The sequence below is a fragment of the Aethalodelphis obliquidens genome, unplaced genomic scaffold (assembly GCF_003676395.1).
Source record: "Aethalodelphis obliquidens isolate GAN/ISIS:26980383/991018 unplaced genomic scaffold, ASM367639v1 scaffold20, whole genome shotgun sequence".
Lineage (NCBI taxonomy): Eukaryota > Metazoa > Chordata > Mammalia > Artiodactyla > Delphinidae > Aethalodelphis > Aethalodelphis obliquidens.
In genome coordinates, this window is record NW_020837964.1 from 27,390,331 (window position 1) to 27,407,844 (window position 17,514).

The window sequence follows — 17,514 nt, forward strand, 5'->3', positions numbered from 1 at the left end:
AGTCATTGATTGTAGGACAAATCCCAATTCCAAAGATGTCACAATGTGAAAAAAAATGTGCCTCTAAGAATCCATGAAATACTGTATAATAATAAGCTGGGCTTGGCCTTTGGCACCTTGTACAGTTTCCAACCTACACAACTGTACAGAGCAGCTCTTATGATGCCACCTCGGGCACTGGAGGCTTATACTTGGGTCATATCAATGAACACCCGAGTCCCTTGAGGAGTAATCCCTCTTTGATCTTTATCTGGACCAGCAATGAGTCAAGGCAGTAAAGAGGAAAATGTGGCCCAGTGTGTTCCTGTGAGTCACTAGATCACTAATGGTGATACCAAGGCCCCCAAGATGGTGGCTTAGTAGACATGGGCCAGGGGTGGGGTGGTGGTTCATAAGGGATTCTGATTCCTGCCAGGGATGGGAGCCACCAGAAGTCTCACACCTGATTTTATACGTGGCCCAATGTCACATACCTGGGCAGAGCAGAGCCAGGCCAGAGACTCAACCCTCCCCAGCCCCGTTCCCAGTGCCCCCTTCTCCTGCTGACTGTCAAGATCCTGCCCCTCTGCCCCACGGGTCCCCAGTACTTCTCCAGAGAGTCTTTTGTTTGTTTGTTTCTTTGTTTTGGCCACACAGCTTGGCATGCGGGAACTCAGCTCCTGGACCAGGGATTGACCCATGCCCCCTGCAGTGGAAGCGTGGAGTCTTAACCACTGGACCACCAGGGAAGTCCCGCTTTCCCAGAGAGTCTTGGCCTCTCCTTTGTTCCATCCTCCGGAGGCTCTGGTCCTGAGCCTGCCCTAGGAAATCAACTTTATTTGATTCACAAGACTTTTCAATTTTATTAGTAAAATACAAAATGGCACAGACATTGGTGATAGTGTTGGAAAAGCAAAAGGATCAATCAACTCCTTCTGAAGTCCTCCCCAAATTGTCTTTGTACCTGTCCTGCTTGGCGGAGCTCACAAAATCCGTGGAAGGGGGACACGCTGTCCCCAGCTGCTTTCTCACAGAGGGGAGCCCCTTCACGGGTGCCCGTCCCTTGAAGGCTCCCAGGCCAGAGAAGCCCCCAAAAGTGCATTCAGATCTGCTGTCTTCCTCTCTGAGCTGTCAGAGTGCCGCCAACCGGAGCCAGCCCCAAACATCCTGTGCCATGACCTGCAGGGGAGTGCAGGAGAGCCAGGCCGGCAGGGAAACACGGCTTCCCTCTCTGTGGACCGGAGCCCTGGGTGCTTCCTCTCAGCATCTGTCTACAAAGGAACATGTCACCTGTACCTGGGGGAAGCCTAGCCCATGGGACACCCCTCTGGTGGAGGGCAAAGAACACCATCAGAGACAATCGGAGGGAGGTGGGGAGCTGCCGCCAGGGACCTGAGAGACCTGCAGGTCCGGCTCTGACTGCGGGGTGCTGGCCGGCCCGGTGAGCCTTCGGCCCCATCCAGGCCTGCCCCGAGTCTTCAGTGCCAAAAAGAGAACCTCTGACTTCATGCCCACAGCTTCCCTCCCCTGCCGCTCCCTCCCTACAAGACAGAGTCCCTTTCAGAAGTAAACACGGGAACCTCAGCTTTCCCTGGTGGATTCCGATCTCATGGAAATTCCTGGCCCTGCCTGCGGGGCGGACGAAGGTGAGGGGAGAAGAAATCAGAGTGCAGAGGACAGTGTTTTCAGGGCGCGAGAGGTGGAAGAGGACCCAGGCCGCAGGAAAGAAAGAGAAAATGCCTGACTCGGGTCCCTAACGAAGAAGCGAAGGAGCCGCAGCCGCTCCCTGGCTCCTTTCTCGGAGCCTGCAGGCCTCCCCTCCTCCTTCAGCCTGTCACTCGTCTCAAAGCCAGCGGGGCCGGAGGGGGGGCCTTCAAAGTTGGTCTCTGCGCCTCAAGTACCCCAGCCTAGCCCCCGCCAGGAGGCCCACACTGCTGACAACGGGGCAGGACCTCCAGGTCCCAGCGTCCATGGAAGTGCCAGTCTCATCGATTGGCAGAGACCATTTCTTCTGATGAAGGTTGAGAGGCTGCCCCCGGGGTCTGCAGAAAGGGGTCTCTGGATCAACTAGTGATGCCTGCCAGGGGTACAGGCTATTGCCACATATTTGCTGTCCCTCTCCCCTTTCACAGGTGGGAAACCAGAGGTATGAATGCCTTGATGGGTTGCTGGTGGGCCTGGGACTAGACCCCCCCGACCTTCACGCTCGTAGTCAATGCTCCTTCACAGCACAGACGGGGCAAGGCAGCGGGTGGGAATCAAAACCACTGGATAACTTCATTTCCCATTCCCATGATGCCTACCTGAGGGCAGATCCTTCGCCGGGATCAGTCCCAGGAAACACCACACTAGCCTCATGCAAGAAAAGACAGGCCCCTGGCTGGGGCATGGGGTCTATACAGGGGGCAGGGGAGCTAGCACCGCAGGTGGCCGGGGTGAATGGCAACCACAGCGGGACCGAGAGACACGATGAGGTCTGAGGGAGTGGGGAGAAGGGGCCTGGCCTAAGCCTCGTTGGTAAGAAGGGATGACTGTGGTACCCGCAGGGGTATGGGTCAGAGGGGCCGGGCGTTCAATAAATAATTGTTCACTGGGGCTGGCACGGTATCTAAGGGACCCTCTAACCAGCCAACAGCAGAGGGGAGTTTTCTGACTTGGGACATTGGAGCGAGTTGTGCAGGCCACCCCCTCGGTCCGCAGTAGGTCAAGGATGGTCAAGGGTGGCCTCCAGGAGCTGGGGGCAGTTCCGCCCAGAGGATCCCACCTCCTCACTCCAGTCATTCCAGCTTGGGCCAGACTCTTGGGTGAGGGTGAGTGTGAGGATGGGGGACCCCAGGCAGCTGAGTTGAACAACTGGATGCAGGCAGGTGGGCAGCTCATACTGGCACCAGGACGTACGAGTTACTGCCACAGCTCCGGGGGACGTAGCGAAGCCCCTCCACCATGTCTCCTGCCATCTTGCGGGGGCAGCCCTGCAGGCTCTGGTAGGCAAACATGGCCACCCCCAGGCAGAAGAGGAGACCGAGGAAGGCCAACAGCCCCACTGCCTGCCTTCGGGTGGCTGCCTGGGAGTCGGGGATGGGAGTGACGAGGACACCCAGCCTCTGGGGATCCATGGTGGCGTGAATGGGCTCCTTGGCCTTGGGGGTCCAGCTGCCAGAGACCAGTGGATCCGTGCTGGGGACCCCTTCAGAGGATACAGGGACCACGAAGACATCGGACACGCTGCCGAGCCCCATGACAGCATCCGTGTGAGCTGAAGTGGGACCCAATTCTTTGGACCCTAGAGAGTTCTCTGGCGTGGGGTCCTGTCCCTTGATCCACCCAGGTTGGCCTTCGGACCCAGTGTTGTTCTCTGGGACTGTGTGTGAAATAGTGAGGGCCTGGGTGGAGGGGGCCTGGGTGGAGGGGGCCTGGGTGGGGAGGGTCTGGGTGGAGGGGGTCTGGGTGGAGGGGGTCTGGGTGGAGGGGGCCTGGGTGGAGGGGGCCTGGGTGGAGGGGGCCTCAGAGGCTTTCCCGTCAGCCTCGAGGTCTGCCCCAGGTTGGTAGGCGGTAGAGCTCTGCCAAGACGTGGTGGTGGTGACGGCAGGCTTGTTGAAAAGCTCAGTTGTCTCGGGCCCTCCATCCGGAGTCTTTGAAGTGGAGGGGGACCTGGTCCCCCTGGAATCAGCCACTACTGGTGGCAGCTCTGGGGAAGTCCCGAAGGCCCTCTGTGCCTCCTGGCTACTGCTTTCGCTTGTGAATTTGGTCTCTGAGGCCTCAGACCAGTCCATCCCCCTGGTGGCTGGGCTGGTCCTGGGCTCACCCACGCCGATTTGCTTCTCGAATGTGCCGCCATTTGGAGCCCGAGCAGCAGCCTTGCGGTCTAGGTGCTCCATGGCTTTCTGGACCCATTTCTCCTGCGGGTCAGCACAGAATAACTTTTCCTTCATGGTCTTCAGGCTGCAAGGAAGGAAGACGAGGGACCCAGTGATGCCCAGATGCCATGCGGAGTAGGGGTATCACGCACATGCACTGCAGGTGAGCAGACCTGGCTAGAAACCCTGCCCCCACCACTTACTAGCTGGGAGCTACGAGTTCTTAGCTGGGGCAGCTCAGCTTATGGAACTTCCGTGTTCTCACCTGAGAACCGGAAAGAGAGTCCTACCTTCCGCGGGGTGACCAACCATCCCAGAAAAACTGGGACTGAGGGCGTTCTCAAGATGCGGGTCTTTTTGTGAAAATTCCAGCAAACTGGGACAAGTGGGTCACCCTACTTCTGTGTTATTGTAGAAGATGAAAATGATGTAAAGCCCCTGGTTCAGAGTAGGAGATCAGCAAAATAATAACAATGTTAATAATAATGTCATTAACATGAAGGTGGGGGCTGTGGGCTGCAAGTTTTCTGATTGGGAGAAGATGTCACCGGTGTTCTCTGGCAAGCTTGGTGGTAGGGCCTCCTCACTCTGGAAAGGACTCGATGTCATAACGTCCTCTTCCTCCTCTCCCTCGGTTGCAGGCTGCCCTCCGGACCTCTACCCTCCTCTCCTAGTGTGTATCCTCAGACTGAAAGGGCCCCTAGGGAGCTCCGACCCTATATATGGTGGTCCCGCTGGGACCCTGAGTGCCACCCAAATCTTGAACTTCCTTTGAAGCTGCGTGTGGCTGGTTTACTACCGAGACCACAGCTCAGAGCTGGCGGGGACCCTTGCTCCACGCCATGACCTGTGCTAGGCATTTTGCCTGGTTAAACTTCACACCCATCCTGTAAGATGGCTACCACGTGCACCCCCATTTTACAGATGAGAAAACCAAGGCTCAGAGAGGTAGTGTAAATGTGCCTGGCTCCAGTATGCTAGGAAGCCAGAGAGGTCCAGAAAGCAAGCGTGACCCTGTAGGCCCCACAGGTGCAGTGCTGCCCTAGTGCCATCATTCCCTCTCTGGAGCGTCCCACTTCCCCTTCGCTTACAAAATAGAAGCATATACGTGGGGGAGTCTGGGGGAAGCGAGTCTTGACAGGTGAGCAGAGAGGTCAGGCAGTAGCAGACATGCTCCTCTTAGTAACAATCAGTGGGAGGAAGTACAACTTCCTTTAGCTGAGACCCTACTTCAAAGGCCCACTGGCCATTTCCTGTTGCCAGGACTCAGGGTCTGGTTGAGTCTGGCTGAGGCCGCTTTAAGACCCAAAGGTCAGTCCTGGGGAAAGGCCTCAGGGCTGGGCGATTGGCAGTACCCAAGAAGGATCCCAGAGGAGCAAGCAGCCACCATGGCCAGGGATCCCAACAGCCAGAGGGGAAGCTGGCTTGGCTTGACCCCTCCCCAAAGTCTCAGAGGGATTCTATTTCCCCATCTGTCCAATGGTGATAATAACCTTGGCCTCTCCTATTGCCAGCAGCTTCTGGGCACCCTGCCAAGCACTTTAGTTTCATTATCTCTTTTCAGCTTCCCCAAACTACCCATTTTACAGATAAGGAAACTAAAGCGCAGAGGGTAGGCAGCATGACCAGGGCCACCCAGTCTGTAAGTGGTGAAGCCAGGATTTGTACCAGATCTGTTGGCGTCTGCAGCCTGCACATTCAGAGCACCGTGTTTTCATCCCCCATGAAATCCAGCAGGTTCGAGGGCTGCATAAACACCCTTTGGCCCAGAAGGAATCATCACCCTGGGTGGCATCTCCAGGCCACGGCTGTTCAGGAAGCCACAGCTCATCTTTGCCCTCACAGATAGTAAGATTGGCGAGGAGGCTAGCAGGTCAGGAGCAAGAGAAGAGCCCAGCTTTGGGTGACAGGATGTGGACACGAATTAGCGGAGGCCAGGGAACCACCCCCGGGGCCTGAAAGGAACTCAGAGGCCAAGAGAGCAGTACCTACATGATGGCACGTTTGCCGCATGATTCTTGATTTCGTTGGTAGTGAACTAGACGAGCCACGGGGATCTCCGAGGTCATTTTGCCGCACGTGATGTTACACTTCTTCACACCGTGGTGCTGTCCTGAGCCCACAGAGGCCCCCAGTCAGCAGGACTGTCCATGGGCATCTGGCTTCCCAGCCCCACGCCAGCTTGTCCCCGCCGCGCACCCCCCAAACCAGAACCGATGCCCCACACCCTTGACCTCAGCCCCCTGTCCCCGGCCACACCTCTCTATGCCTCAGTTTCCCCACCTGTAAAATAGAGACAGCAATAGAACCTACCTCAGAGGGTTGCTGTAAGGTGATGAAAATGAATTCTTACTTATAAAGCTCTTATTGCCTGGCACATTGTGTTTAATTTTAAAAATGAAATCGCTATAGTTGGTTCACCCAGGGGAGAGGAGTGTGAGATTGACAAGGATCTGCCTGAGGTCACACAGCCAGCAAGTGATGGAACAGGCTCTCCTGCCGGGCCTGGCTCCCGGCCCTTCTGGGCCCAGGGCGCTGCCCTTCCCCCCACCATGCTTTTACTCCAGTAAAGTCACCTGCTCAGCTATCGCCCCCTCCCAACCATATCCCATCTGTCCCTCTCAGCCTGATCCATACTTGTGGATTTCCGCAACCTCTGGGACACACCCAGACCTCGGTCCATCCACAGCCCACATGTATACCCTATGACACACGCGTACACTCATAGCAACAAACACAATGACACATATATATATGCCCCCCACCCCCCAAAAAAACACATAAAGGCATACATGCAACCAGGCACACATAGCGGATAATACAATTTGTTAAATATATAAGTACAACCACCTTCTAAGGAGTGTGCTGAGTAGGTGATCCTTTGTTCTGCCATTAAGAGCCAGGATGATTTTGGAAGCACTTTCTCGGGAGGAACGCAATGGGCCATTTGGATTCCCAGGGCAAGCTGGGAGCAGGCGTAAGGAGGAGGAATGGAGATGCGTTGTACATGGAGTGGGGACAGAGTGAGATGGGCGGGGGCCTGCAGATGGCTGCGTCCCACGTGGAGCCAGACAGAAACCCCAGGACAGAATGACGGTGACCCAACTGATAGCTGAGAACCCAGACATTTTATATAAACATTTGAAGTGGTTTGCATTGCATTTCCACCTTCTCCTAAAATCTCCAGCAAAATTTACTCTGTTTGCCGTAAGCTCTAGAGGGGTATGCAAAAAATGAGGAAGAACCTGAGTGTCAGATCTGGGTCAAGGTCATATGCAGCCGAAGCATGACCTTAGAGGGTTTTGCAAAAATCTAGAGGCCAGGACTTCCAGGGCAGTGGAGCTGAGGGAACAAACTAATTGAGCTCTGCAGAGCTAGGGAGGCCCCAGGTGACCCCCCCGGGGTTCCACCAAACCACACACAGCTCACACACAAATACTTATGCGTGTGGACACGCAAACCGAACACGCTCCGCCTTCCCCAATACAGGCGTGCACACACACCTTCTAGAATCTGCCACCCCTTCTCTCATCATTTCCCCTGCCTCGGCCCACCCTGCTTTGTGGGAAAGAGGGTGCAGGGCTTGCAGGGTGAGGCTGGGCCATCAGGGGGCAGCAGTAGTAGCCCCGAGGTGGGCGGCGGGCTCCCTGCCGCTGGTCCCTGAGTCACCGGTAGCCCTTTCTCTCTGAGAAAACAGGATGTGAAAGGCGTTTTATCACCCTCCTTCTCCCACAATGGGACCTCAGAGTGACTCAGCTGCAGCCCCCCCAGGTCCTGTTGAGTAGAGCCAGGAGCCGGCCCGGTGACTTCCAGAGGAATCCCCAGAAAAATGGTGCCCCCGGATGGCCTGGACCCGGGAGAGGCTGTCCAGCGGACAGGAGGGATAAGCTCGGGCAGGTCAATTTGCTCTTCTGACTTGCTTCCACTGCCCACCTCCAGGGCTTAAAGAGCCACCGAGGCGGCCTGTCCTAAAGTCTCCGCCCTCTGCCGTGGTGCCTGAATGGCCCCGGCCAGGCTCTGTTCTTGGTTCCGCTTGAGAAGGTTGTGTAACTAACTGGGGGGTCTTTTCTTCTCAGAGCTGAAATTTTCTTTTCTGTAACTGGAGACAATGCCTCCACCAGCCAGTCATCTATTACCTGTCATATGAGTGTCAGGAGGACAGGGACCTTGTACGTCCTGGTGTCACAGTGTTTCCCAGCATCCAGCATAAAGTAGATATAAATATTCATCGAAGGAAATAATGTCTCAATCTACTTATCCCTTCACATACCTCCCCATCCATCTATCCATCCATCCATTTATCTGCCACCCCCTTGTCAATCCCCTACGCATTCCCTGCCACCCACCTGTCTACCTCCCATCCATCTCCACTCACCCTGGTCCATCAGTCTATCTGTGCCCCACTCACCCACGTATCAGCTGTCCATCCCCTACGCATCCTCCGCCCCCTTCATCTCCCCACCCCTCCATCTCTCACCAGCCCACTCACACATCTTTCATTATCCATCCATTCATCCATCCACTTCCTGATTCAGGCAACACTTGTCTGAATTACTTTTGAGTATCTGCAAAGACCCAGACCCTCTTGTCCTTAACCCTGAGCTCCTTCTCCCGAAGGTGCTGGTGCTGAGCTTGAAGAGAGCACCTCAATCCCAATAAATGCTATCAGATCACCATGTTTACGCAGTCAATCAACAAATGCCGACCTGGCTCTTGCCAGGCCCTGTGAGGAGTAGAGGGAAGAACAAGGCCCATCTCTGCCCTCAGAAGTCTCCCAGCCTGATGGACAGCTAAGACATAACCACAAAGTATCAGAGCTTTTCTTAGTAGAACACCTACTGTGTTTTGGACCTTATGCTCAGCACACACACATCTGCTCTCATTAATTCTTGCAAAGGGATGATTTTTATCCCCATTCTAAAGATGCAGAAGCTGAGAATCAGAGAGGTTTAATGACTTGCCCAAAGCCACACAGCTGCTTAGTGGCAGATCTGGTTTTCCTCCCAGCCCCTAGACATCCACTGTTCTGGGCTGCCTTAAACACCAGGTAAAAACACCGTGTTCCAGAACAGACCCCAAATGTGCCAGGGTTTACAGGAGGGTGAGACCACTTCCAGCTGCAAGTGATCAGGAGCCGTTTCTTAGAGGAGGTGTACATTAGGCTGGACCTCAAGGACTGTTTGGAGGATTACAGGCAGGAAAAGATGGGAATGTTCTGGGTATTTGGGTGGTAGAGAAGGCTTGAGCCATTGCTCAGCTGTGTGTCCTGGACGAGTGATTGAGGTTCTCTGAGCCTCCATTCCCTCACCTGTAAAATGGACATGATAACACCTGCTTTGCAGGATAGTTATGAGAATGAAGCTTTAAAAATACCTGGACCCTTAGAGCAGGGTTTTCTCAACAGCAGACACCACTGACATCTTGGACCACATAATCCTTTGTTATGGAGGCTGTTCTGTGAGGACATTTGGCATCGTCCCTGGCCTCTATGTCCTAGGTGCCCGAGCACCCCCCAACCAAAATGTAACAACCAAAACTGTGTCCAGAAATTGCAAAATGTCCCCTTGGAGGCCGAATCCCGCACTGAGGAGTGCTGCCCTGGAGACACCCATGCGTCCCCGCCCAGCTCCCTCAACGCCCCCTTCTTCCCTGACCCACTACTTAAAACCTCAACACCTTCCCCACCACCCCCGACTCCCTGCTTTTTTAAATCACAGCGCTTTTTTCCTTCTAACAGACCAAATCTGTTTATTTTGAGGATCATCTGTCTTCTCCAGTTGATGCTCAGCATGCCGAGGGCTGGGATCTCTGGCAGTTGTATTCACTGATGTGGCCCCAGCACCTAGCATTGTGCCTGACACATAGTAGGTGCTCGGCCAGTGATGAATCAACAAAATGCACAAGGAAGCGCTTTGTGACATATGAGATCCTAACCAACGGAGACACAGAGGAATTTTAATTTAAGTTCGACTTGGGCCTGGACCTGACCTGGATTTATCCTCCCCTGCCTTCCCCCCACCCACACCCTAAGCAGGGGGGCAGACGACAGCAGCTTAATTCAGATTTTTTTTTCTCTCTTTCTTGCTGGAGCTTGAGTGGGAGTGAATGCGTCAGTGCTTGGGGAGAAAAATTCTCTGCTCTGACTTCTATCTGCAGGTTTGTTATATAAAGCAGAGGAGCCTCTTGCCTGACACAGCCCTGCAAACCCACATTCGGGAACTGACGCCGCCACCCTGCACCAGCCAGGGCAGTAGCCACGAAGTCCCCAGCCCCCTTCCGGGCCTCTCTGGCTTGTGGACCACTCCCTAGTCCTGCAGGGGTTCCCAGGGGCTCTCTCAGAGGCACAAATGTCAGTGTGGCTAAGGACTTCCAAGATGAGCCCGGCCAAGTGCCCAGTCTTAAAGGAGGAGAAACTGAGGCTCAGAAAGGTTGAAATATGTGAGTACGTCCCAGCAAAACCAGTGACCAAGATTAGGGCAGGAACTTGATGATTCTGAAGCCTCGGGCTGCTGGACAGAGCATCCAGAGTGCCCCCAGGATCCCCTCTCCATCCTAACATAGAAGGCCTCCACCCCCAGCTTCGTATAAGTAATCCCTCCTCCTCCCACTTTCAAAGCGTCCTCATAGACATTAGAGCCTCACCACGTGGAGGCAATAGCTATATTTAAACGTGCAGCAGCTGGGACCAAAGTAGGTAAGACCCCACTCAGGGTCAGGGCTATGGCAAAGCAACCTCCATCGGAGTCCACGTCTTCCAGTACCCACTATCCCCAAACCCCTCGGAGCTCAGTGTTCTAGCCCAGGAAGCAGGAGGGCCAGTGGCACGAGGCCCGCACCACACCACCCACCTGCTCTCTGCCCCACTGGTGGGTTTTCCCCAAATAGAGGGACTCGGGGGACAGTTTGCTCCACGGAGGTGCTCTGGAAGCTGGAGACCGGTTCTCATTTTCCCAGCCTGGCTGTGTGCCCTAAGGCAGCCTCCCACCCTCTCTGAGCCCCAACCTGCCGGATGGCCCGGGTATTCCCTGAGGATGGGGCTGACTCAAACGGTTCTTGAAGGCAGTGTGATGCACAGATGTGGTGAGCATGCATCCACACTCTCTCCTGCACCCGGTCTTACCGTCTCCTGCCCTACTTGCTGGCTGTGCATCCTCAGGCCAGTTTCTAAACCTCTTTGGGCCTCCATCTTACTCATGTCGGGTGGGATGGATACATCATGCCTTATCAGGTCCCAGGCTCCAGAAAGCAAGTGACTGGAGGTGCAAACATTTCTAAGCTATGCTGGTAGGAGAAAGGCAGTATCATGGGGGAGACACAGGCAGAGGGACTGGGGGCTACAGGCCAGAGGAACAGTGATGAGCCGAATTCATGAGCTGCAATGACCTTGACCTCCACTGGTCCTGGGCCCCCTACTCCTGGGAAGGACTTGAAATCAGGGCAGGAGAAAGTCCCAGCTGTGGCTTAGCCCAGGGCCAAGCTGAGACTCAGGAGTCAGGGCTGAGGGTTACAAATTAACCCTGTGCAGGGAGACTGGCCCACAGTCTGCCAGGGCTCCCACCCCAGCGCCCACCAAGAGCATCCTCGGGCTTCCCACAGCCCCACCTCCTGGCACCCCTCCACACCCGGCATCTTGTGCTGCCCCCACCACCTCTCTGTGCTGCCATGCTGTCGCCACCTTGCTTACTGGGCCAGGCAGGGACAGTCTCCGGAGATGGTAAATCTTTCCAGCCGGAGGTGCAGCCCTGAGTCCGGGACCACCAGCAGGGAGATGCCCAGCCCCCTCCGGCATGTCAGTCAGGAAGGGGCTGCCACGGATCTCAGCCTTACCCGGGCAGGGTCCGGGGGCTCTCATGGAGGCCTGAGGGGCAGAAGTGGGGCTGGGGGCTCCCCAAGCCCGCTTATGCCTGAGTCCACCACACTCACCAGCCAGCAGCACGATCAGATGGCAGAGGGCAGTCAAACGGAGCAGCCACGAGAGAGGTGGAAGAGCCATGGTCGAGGGAGTCCGGGGGTGCCGGGGCAGGCGGTGGGGGCCCTCGTCGGGGCTCCGTGCTGTCCCCTCGCTGCCTGAGCTCTGCCGTGGTTTATAACCGGGCTCCACTGCCTCTGCCTCGCTCGCCCCCGCAGGCAGCAGGCAGGCGGTGGGAGGGGAGAGGAAGGGAGCGTGTTCAGCGACTGAATTCCTTAGCATGTTGCCAAGGAGCTGAGTCGGCTCCCAGGCTCTGGGTGAGGGCTCCTGGTGGGGGCAATGGGCTGGCTTCTCATACGGGGACCCGCCTGCGAGGCTGGACGAAGCCTGCTAGGGTTCAAAGGGCTTCCCCTCCTCCCATCTGCTAGGACCACCTTCCTACTGGGAGCTGGCACACGTCCTAGGGTCTGACCTGGGGTCCTAGCTCCTAAGTGGGCAGTAAACCAAAGGACAGAAGACTAGAGAATGCTGGCTGCGGGCAAGCCAGGAGGACACAGGGCCCGTCAGTCTGGGTCTGACGAAGTCTCCTTTGTTCTGGGAGGTAGCTCTCCCACGCCAAGAAGGACCTCCAGCCCTTACCTTTTAAAGCCCCAACACCTGGGGGACCTTGTTCATCGAAGTATCCTCCGAGCCCAGCATGCAGCCTGGCACACAGTAGGGGCTCCGTACAGCAAATGCCTGCCGAAAGAATGATCCAGCCCAACTTCATAGGGACAAATGGGCAAACTGAAGCCCAGAGAGGGGGCAGAATCATGCCAGGTCATAGAGGTCATCAGAGCAGAGAACCCACCTCCCGCTGTCACAGAGAAGAGTAGACGTGAGCGGGGCGTGGGCAGTTCAGGCAGAACACAGGCAAGAGCCCCGGCCTCCCTGCTTCCAGCCCCGCTACCTGTCGTTTCCTCATTTGCACCCACTCCCATAGCTGGCTCTGGCCCTCTGTGAGCCCACGGGAAAAACACGGTTGCCAGCCTCACCCCTGGTAACTCAGGGCCTCTCGGTTGGTCCTTAACTCAATAGCATGCTTGAAAAAGTCCGGCCCCTCACGGGGGCTCCATCTGTACAAGGAGGGAGTTGGGCTTATCCACTGAGGCGGGAGCTGCGCAGCTCTGACTTTCTGGGTTCTCTCTTTGTTAGAGGTGGTGACAACAGGACCAGGCTTGATCGGCCATCAGCTCCCACCAAACTGGTATAAGGGCTTGCTGGTATAAATGGGTGCAGCACAGCTGCTTTCATGGCTGCTTTCCCTGCAGGCAGTGGCAATAATGCCCAAGACTCTGGAAGAGTCTAACAGGAGCCTAGCCCAGTCTGGGACAGGAGTTAACTGTGAACCCACTCCCGTCTAGGCAAGTCTGGGCTGCCAGCCAGAGCAAAACCAGTTTGTGAGGCACTGTTGCAGGCTGCGGAGCCAATTGGTCTAGGCTGGGCTGGGTGGAGGGGTCACAGCTCCCAAGGCCAGGGTACCTGTCTCTCACCCAAGCACAGTAAAGCTGCCTAGGGTGTGGAGCTAAGAGCCTGGACCCTCCTTGACAGGGAGGAACACCCCTGGCACTCACCAATGTCCACTCAGGCTCGGAGAATCTGTCGCAGCCCATGCAGATACGAAGCTAGTAACCTTCACAACCCTCGGTGTATAGCTGTTGAGGCCCAGAGGCGGACAAGAAGGGAAATAAACTGAGGTCCAAGGCTTTCTGTTCTGCCCAAGTAGGAGCAGATGAAGAAAAGGGGGAGGAGAAAGAGGAGGGGGAGGGCCAGGGATAGGGGACAAGTGGGAGGAGGAAGGGGGAGAAATAGGGAGGAGGGAAGGGGGAGAGGGGAGAGGCGAGAGGCAAGTCCTGGGAAGCCCCACACTTCATAAAGGACAAGACCCGGGTTGGGCCAGGTATTTGGGGGTAAAGACCCTTGTTCCCTTGGCCCCAGACTATGCTCCAAAGAAGGATTTAGAAAGCAAGGGCTTTGGGATCAGATGATCCTGGCTCTGCCACTATCTCTGTGTGATCTTGGGCGGCTTCCCTGCCTCTCTGAGTTCACACTTACTCTGAGACAGGTACTGTTTTAAGTGCTTTGTATGACTCATTCAGGAAATCATGACAACAAACCCAGGTGTAAGCAAAATACCATTATCGTGGTCCATTTTATGGATGGGGAAACTGAGGCATGCAGAAGTTAAGGAATTTTCTGAGGATCACCAGCCAGGAAGTGGGGGAGCTGGATTTGCCCCAGCCAGCTGGCTCTGGAGTCTGAGCTCCTGATCACCAGACTACACCACCTCCCTCCATCCCCACTTCGTGGAATGCTGTGAGAATTGAGTTTGTGCCCTTAAGGTGCCGGTTCAGAGCCTGGCACGAAACAGGGGCCAAAACACAGATATAACACTGTTTTTCTTTGTTCAGCCCTTGGGAACGTCCTCTATCTTCTACTGGTCCAGCTTTCCCTCCCATAAAATTGGAATGGTCACCCCACCTATCTCATCAGGGTGTTAAGAACTGAGTTTAGATTCAATTCAGACACAGGAGCCAGGCTTTTAGGTTGGTGGGACCTGGAGACAAACATGACTCCACCACTTATGAGGGGTATCACTTTGGGCAAGTGACTTAACCTCTCTGAGCCTCAGCTTCCCCTTCTGTAAAATGGGATGCTAAAGCCACCTCATCAAATCACTCCCTGGGGGAGTTCATAAAACTAAGGACTTTCAGAGTGTCTGGCACACAGAAACCATTGGTGTTTGTTATTCAGCCCTGATGTGTGCCTGGCACTGTGGTGGGACAGTGCTGGTGGGGGAGCATAGGCAAATAAGCCAAAGTCTTTGCCGCAAGGAACCCCAGCTCACTGGGAGGGAGAAGATGCAAATCCTACCAGGGGTTCGAAGGCTACAGGTCTTAGGGAGGGAGAGAAGCCTTTGTTCTTGTCTGGGAATCAAGGAAGGCAGGAATGAGAGACGATATTTCAATCAGAAGATGGACAGAGGGACTTCCCTGGTGGCGCAGTGGTTGAGAGTCCTCCAGCCAATGCAGGGGACACGGGTTCGATCACTGGTCTGGGAGGATCCCACATGCTGTGGAGCAACTAACCCCGTGCGCCACAACTACTGAGCCTGCGGTCTAGAGCCTGCGAGCCACAGCTACTGAGCCTGCGTGCCGCAACTACTGAAGCCTGTGCGCCTAGAGCCCGTGCTCTGCAGCAAGAGAAGCCATCACAGTGAGAAGCATGTACACCGCTTGCTGCAACTAGAGAAAACCCGCGTGCAACAACAAAGACCCAACACAGCCAAAAATAAATAAATAAAATAAATTTATTTTAAAAAAAAGATGGGCAGAATTTTGCTTTTTTTTTTACATTATCGTTTTGAAAAATCTGTAAACAATAAAGAAGAAATGAAACAAAGAGCTTTCCTATCTCTACCACCAAGATTCAATGATTAGCATTTTTTCATATTTGCTTCATCTTTCTTTTTTTTTTTTTTGCTAAGCCATCTCAGAGTAAACTATGGATGCCTGATACTTTGCCCCTTGAACTCTTCAGCATGTACCTCCATTGTATAGACACTGTCTTACATAAATAGAATACTATTATCCCACCTAACAAAACTAACAATGATTCCTATGTCTTATAATATTTAGTTAATATTCAAATTTCTCCAATTATCTCAAAATGTATTTTAAGTTTCTTCTCCTTCCCTCCCTTTTTCTCTCTCCTCCTTCTTTCCTATCTATCTATCCATACATATCTATCTATCTATCTATCTATCTATCTATCTATCTATTGAACCAGGGTCCAATCTAGGTTCATGCATTGCGTGTGGTCATTTCTATTTATTGTACGATAGACCTCCTTTACATTTTTCATGACATTGACTTTCTGAAGAGTCAAGACCATTGTCTCACATGCTGTTCTCATTCTTTTTTTTTTTTTTTTTTTACAGTACACGGGCCTCTCACTGTTGTGGCCTCTCCCATTGCGGAGCACAGGCTCCGGATGCACAGGCCCAGTGGCCATGGCTCACTGGGCCCAGCTGCTCCGCAGCATGTGGGATCCTCCCGGACCGGGGCACGAACTCGTGTCCCCTGCATCGGCAGGCGGACTCTCGACCACTGCGCTACCAGGGAAGCCTTCATTCTTAATTTATTGAATTGTTTCATTGTGATGTCATCTAATTTGTTCCTTTACCTTATGTATTTCCTGTAAACTGGAAGTTAGATCTAGAGGCCCGTAGAGCTTGGCTACAAATCCTTGGTAAGAATCCATTATGAGTAATACTTTGTACACCATCACATCCACCACGATGGACAGGTTATTCCACTATTCTTGAGAGATTGATGGTCGACCGCTAGATCTCTCCACTGCAGAAGTGTTATTCCCTTTGTGATTCATAGGTAACTTGCCATATGCAGACAGGCAGGATTTTGACCGACCATTCCAGGCAGAGGGAAAACTTAACCAAGGTGGAAAGCACAGGACTTATGCAGGGGTTGGGGAACGGTCCAATGCCATTGGTTCTGAGGAAGGAGTGGGCCAGGAGGCTGCAGCTGGACACTTTGAAGCTGGAGTGAGGAAAGAGAATGCTGTTCAGGGGCAAAGGGGAGCTGGGGATCTTCTGAGCTGAGGAGTAACTAGAGCTGCACTGGGCAGCAGGCAAGTAGGTTCTCTCAGAGTCGGTGGGATGGTAGGGATGGGGGTCTTCCCACCCATACCTGTGCAGGCCCACAGATGGCTGGGGCCCTGCATGGGTGTCCCACAGAGCAGGGAGCCTGTGTCGTTCTTGTGGAACATGAGAGATTCCCCCAGCATTGGAAGCAGAACAGAAACAACATGGGGATCCGGGTGGGGAGCCCTGGGCACCCCTGTGGGGTCCCAGGATGGTAGGAGGAATGTGGTGGCCAGTGCGGTGGTCATCTCCAGGGCCCCTTGGGAACAGCCTTCCCTGCCGCAGCCAGTCCTGCCCAGCTCACCTTTTGTGACCAGTAAAGAGGGCTACCCGCATGCACTGGGCATTTCCTCTCTCTGTGCACATGCCTGGCCACACCCTCTTTTTTAGTGTGGTAAAATATACATAGCGTAAAAATTAACATTTTAACCACTTCTAAGTGTTCAGTCGAGTGGCACTAAGTACATTCACATTGCTGCGCAACCATCGCCACAGTCCATCTCCAGAACTTTCTCAACTTGCAAAACTGAAACTCTGGAGCTGCTAAACAGTAACTCCCATTTCCTCCTGCCCCAGCTGCTGGAAACCACCATTCTGCTTTCTGTTTCTATGCAGTTGACTCCTCTAAGAACCATACAGTATTTGTCTTTTTGTGACTGACTTATTTCACTTATCACGATGTCTTCAAAGTTCATCCCTGTTGTAGCAGGTGTCAAAATGTCCTTCCTTTTAAGGCGGAATTATATTCCATTGTACGGATAGACCACATGTTGCTTATGCATCCATCCATCGATGGACACTTGGGTTGTTTCCACCTTCTGGCTATTTCAGAAAATGTTGCAATGAATACGGATGTACAAATATCTGCTCCTGTCCCTGCTTTCAATTCTTTTGTGTGTATGCCCAGAGGTGGGATTTCTGGATATGGTAGTTCTATTTAATTTTTTGAGAAAGAGTCACAGTGTTTTCTACAGCAACTGTACCATTTTACATTCCCATCACCAATGCACGAGGGTTCCAATTTCCCTACACTCTTACCAACCTTGTTTTTTTTTTTAATAATAGCC

At 53.9% G+C, this 17,514-nt stretch overlaps 1 protein-coding gene across 4 annotated transcripts; it reads right to left on the reverse strand.

Annotated features, from left to right (window-relative positions):
• Positions 1–817: 817 nt before the first annotated feature.
• On the reverse strand, positions 818–13,793 carry CX3CL1 (C-X3-C motif chemokine ligand 1). 4 transcript variants are annotated; one of them, XM_027119814.1, is made up of 4 exons: positions 13,359–13,791; positions 11,760–12,483; positions 5,829–5,949; positions 818–3,921 (listed from the first exon to the last, which is right to left on the reverse strand). In XM_027119814.1, exons 2-4 carry the CDS (start codon positions 12,025–12,027, stop codon positions 2,856–2,858), a joined length of 1,455 nt encoding a protein of 484 aa, XP_026975615.1. In that variant the 5' UTR covers positions 12,028–12,483; positions 13,359–13,791; the 3' UTR covers positions 818–2,855. The 4 variants fall into 4 exon arrangements, with proteins under 4 accessions (XP_026975615.1, XP_026975616.1, XP_026975617.1 ...); XM_027119815.1 differs by lacking the exon at positions 13,359–13,791 and adding an exon at positions 12,780–13,016; XM_027119816.1 differs by lacking the exon at positions 13,359–13,791 and adding an exon at positions 12,596–12,722.
• Between the last annotated feature and the right edge of the window lie 3,721 nt (positions 13,794–17,514).

Coding starts and splice junctions, on each gene's coding strand:
- CX3CL1 (XM_027119814.1), bottom strand. CDS start 12,027: ATGCTAAGGAATTCAGTCGCTGAACACGCTCCCTTCCTCTCCCCTCCC. Junction 5,950..11,759: donor TCTGATCGTGCTGCTGGCTG/GTGAGTGTGGTG, acceptor CTGTGGGCTCAG/GACAGCACCACGGTGTGAAG. Junction 3,922..5,828: donor TGCGGCAAACGTGCCATCAT/GTAGGTACTGCT, acceptor CCTTCCTTGCAG/CCTGAAGACCATGAAGGAAA.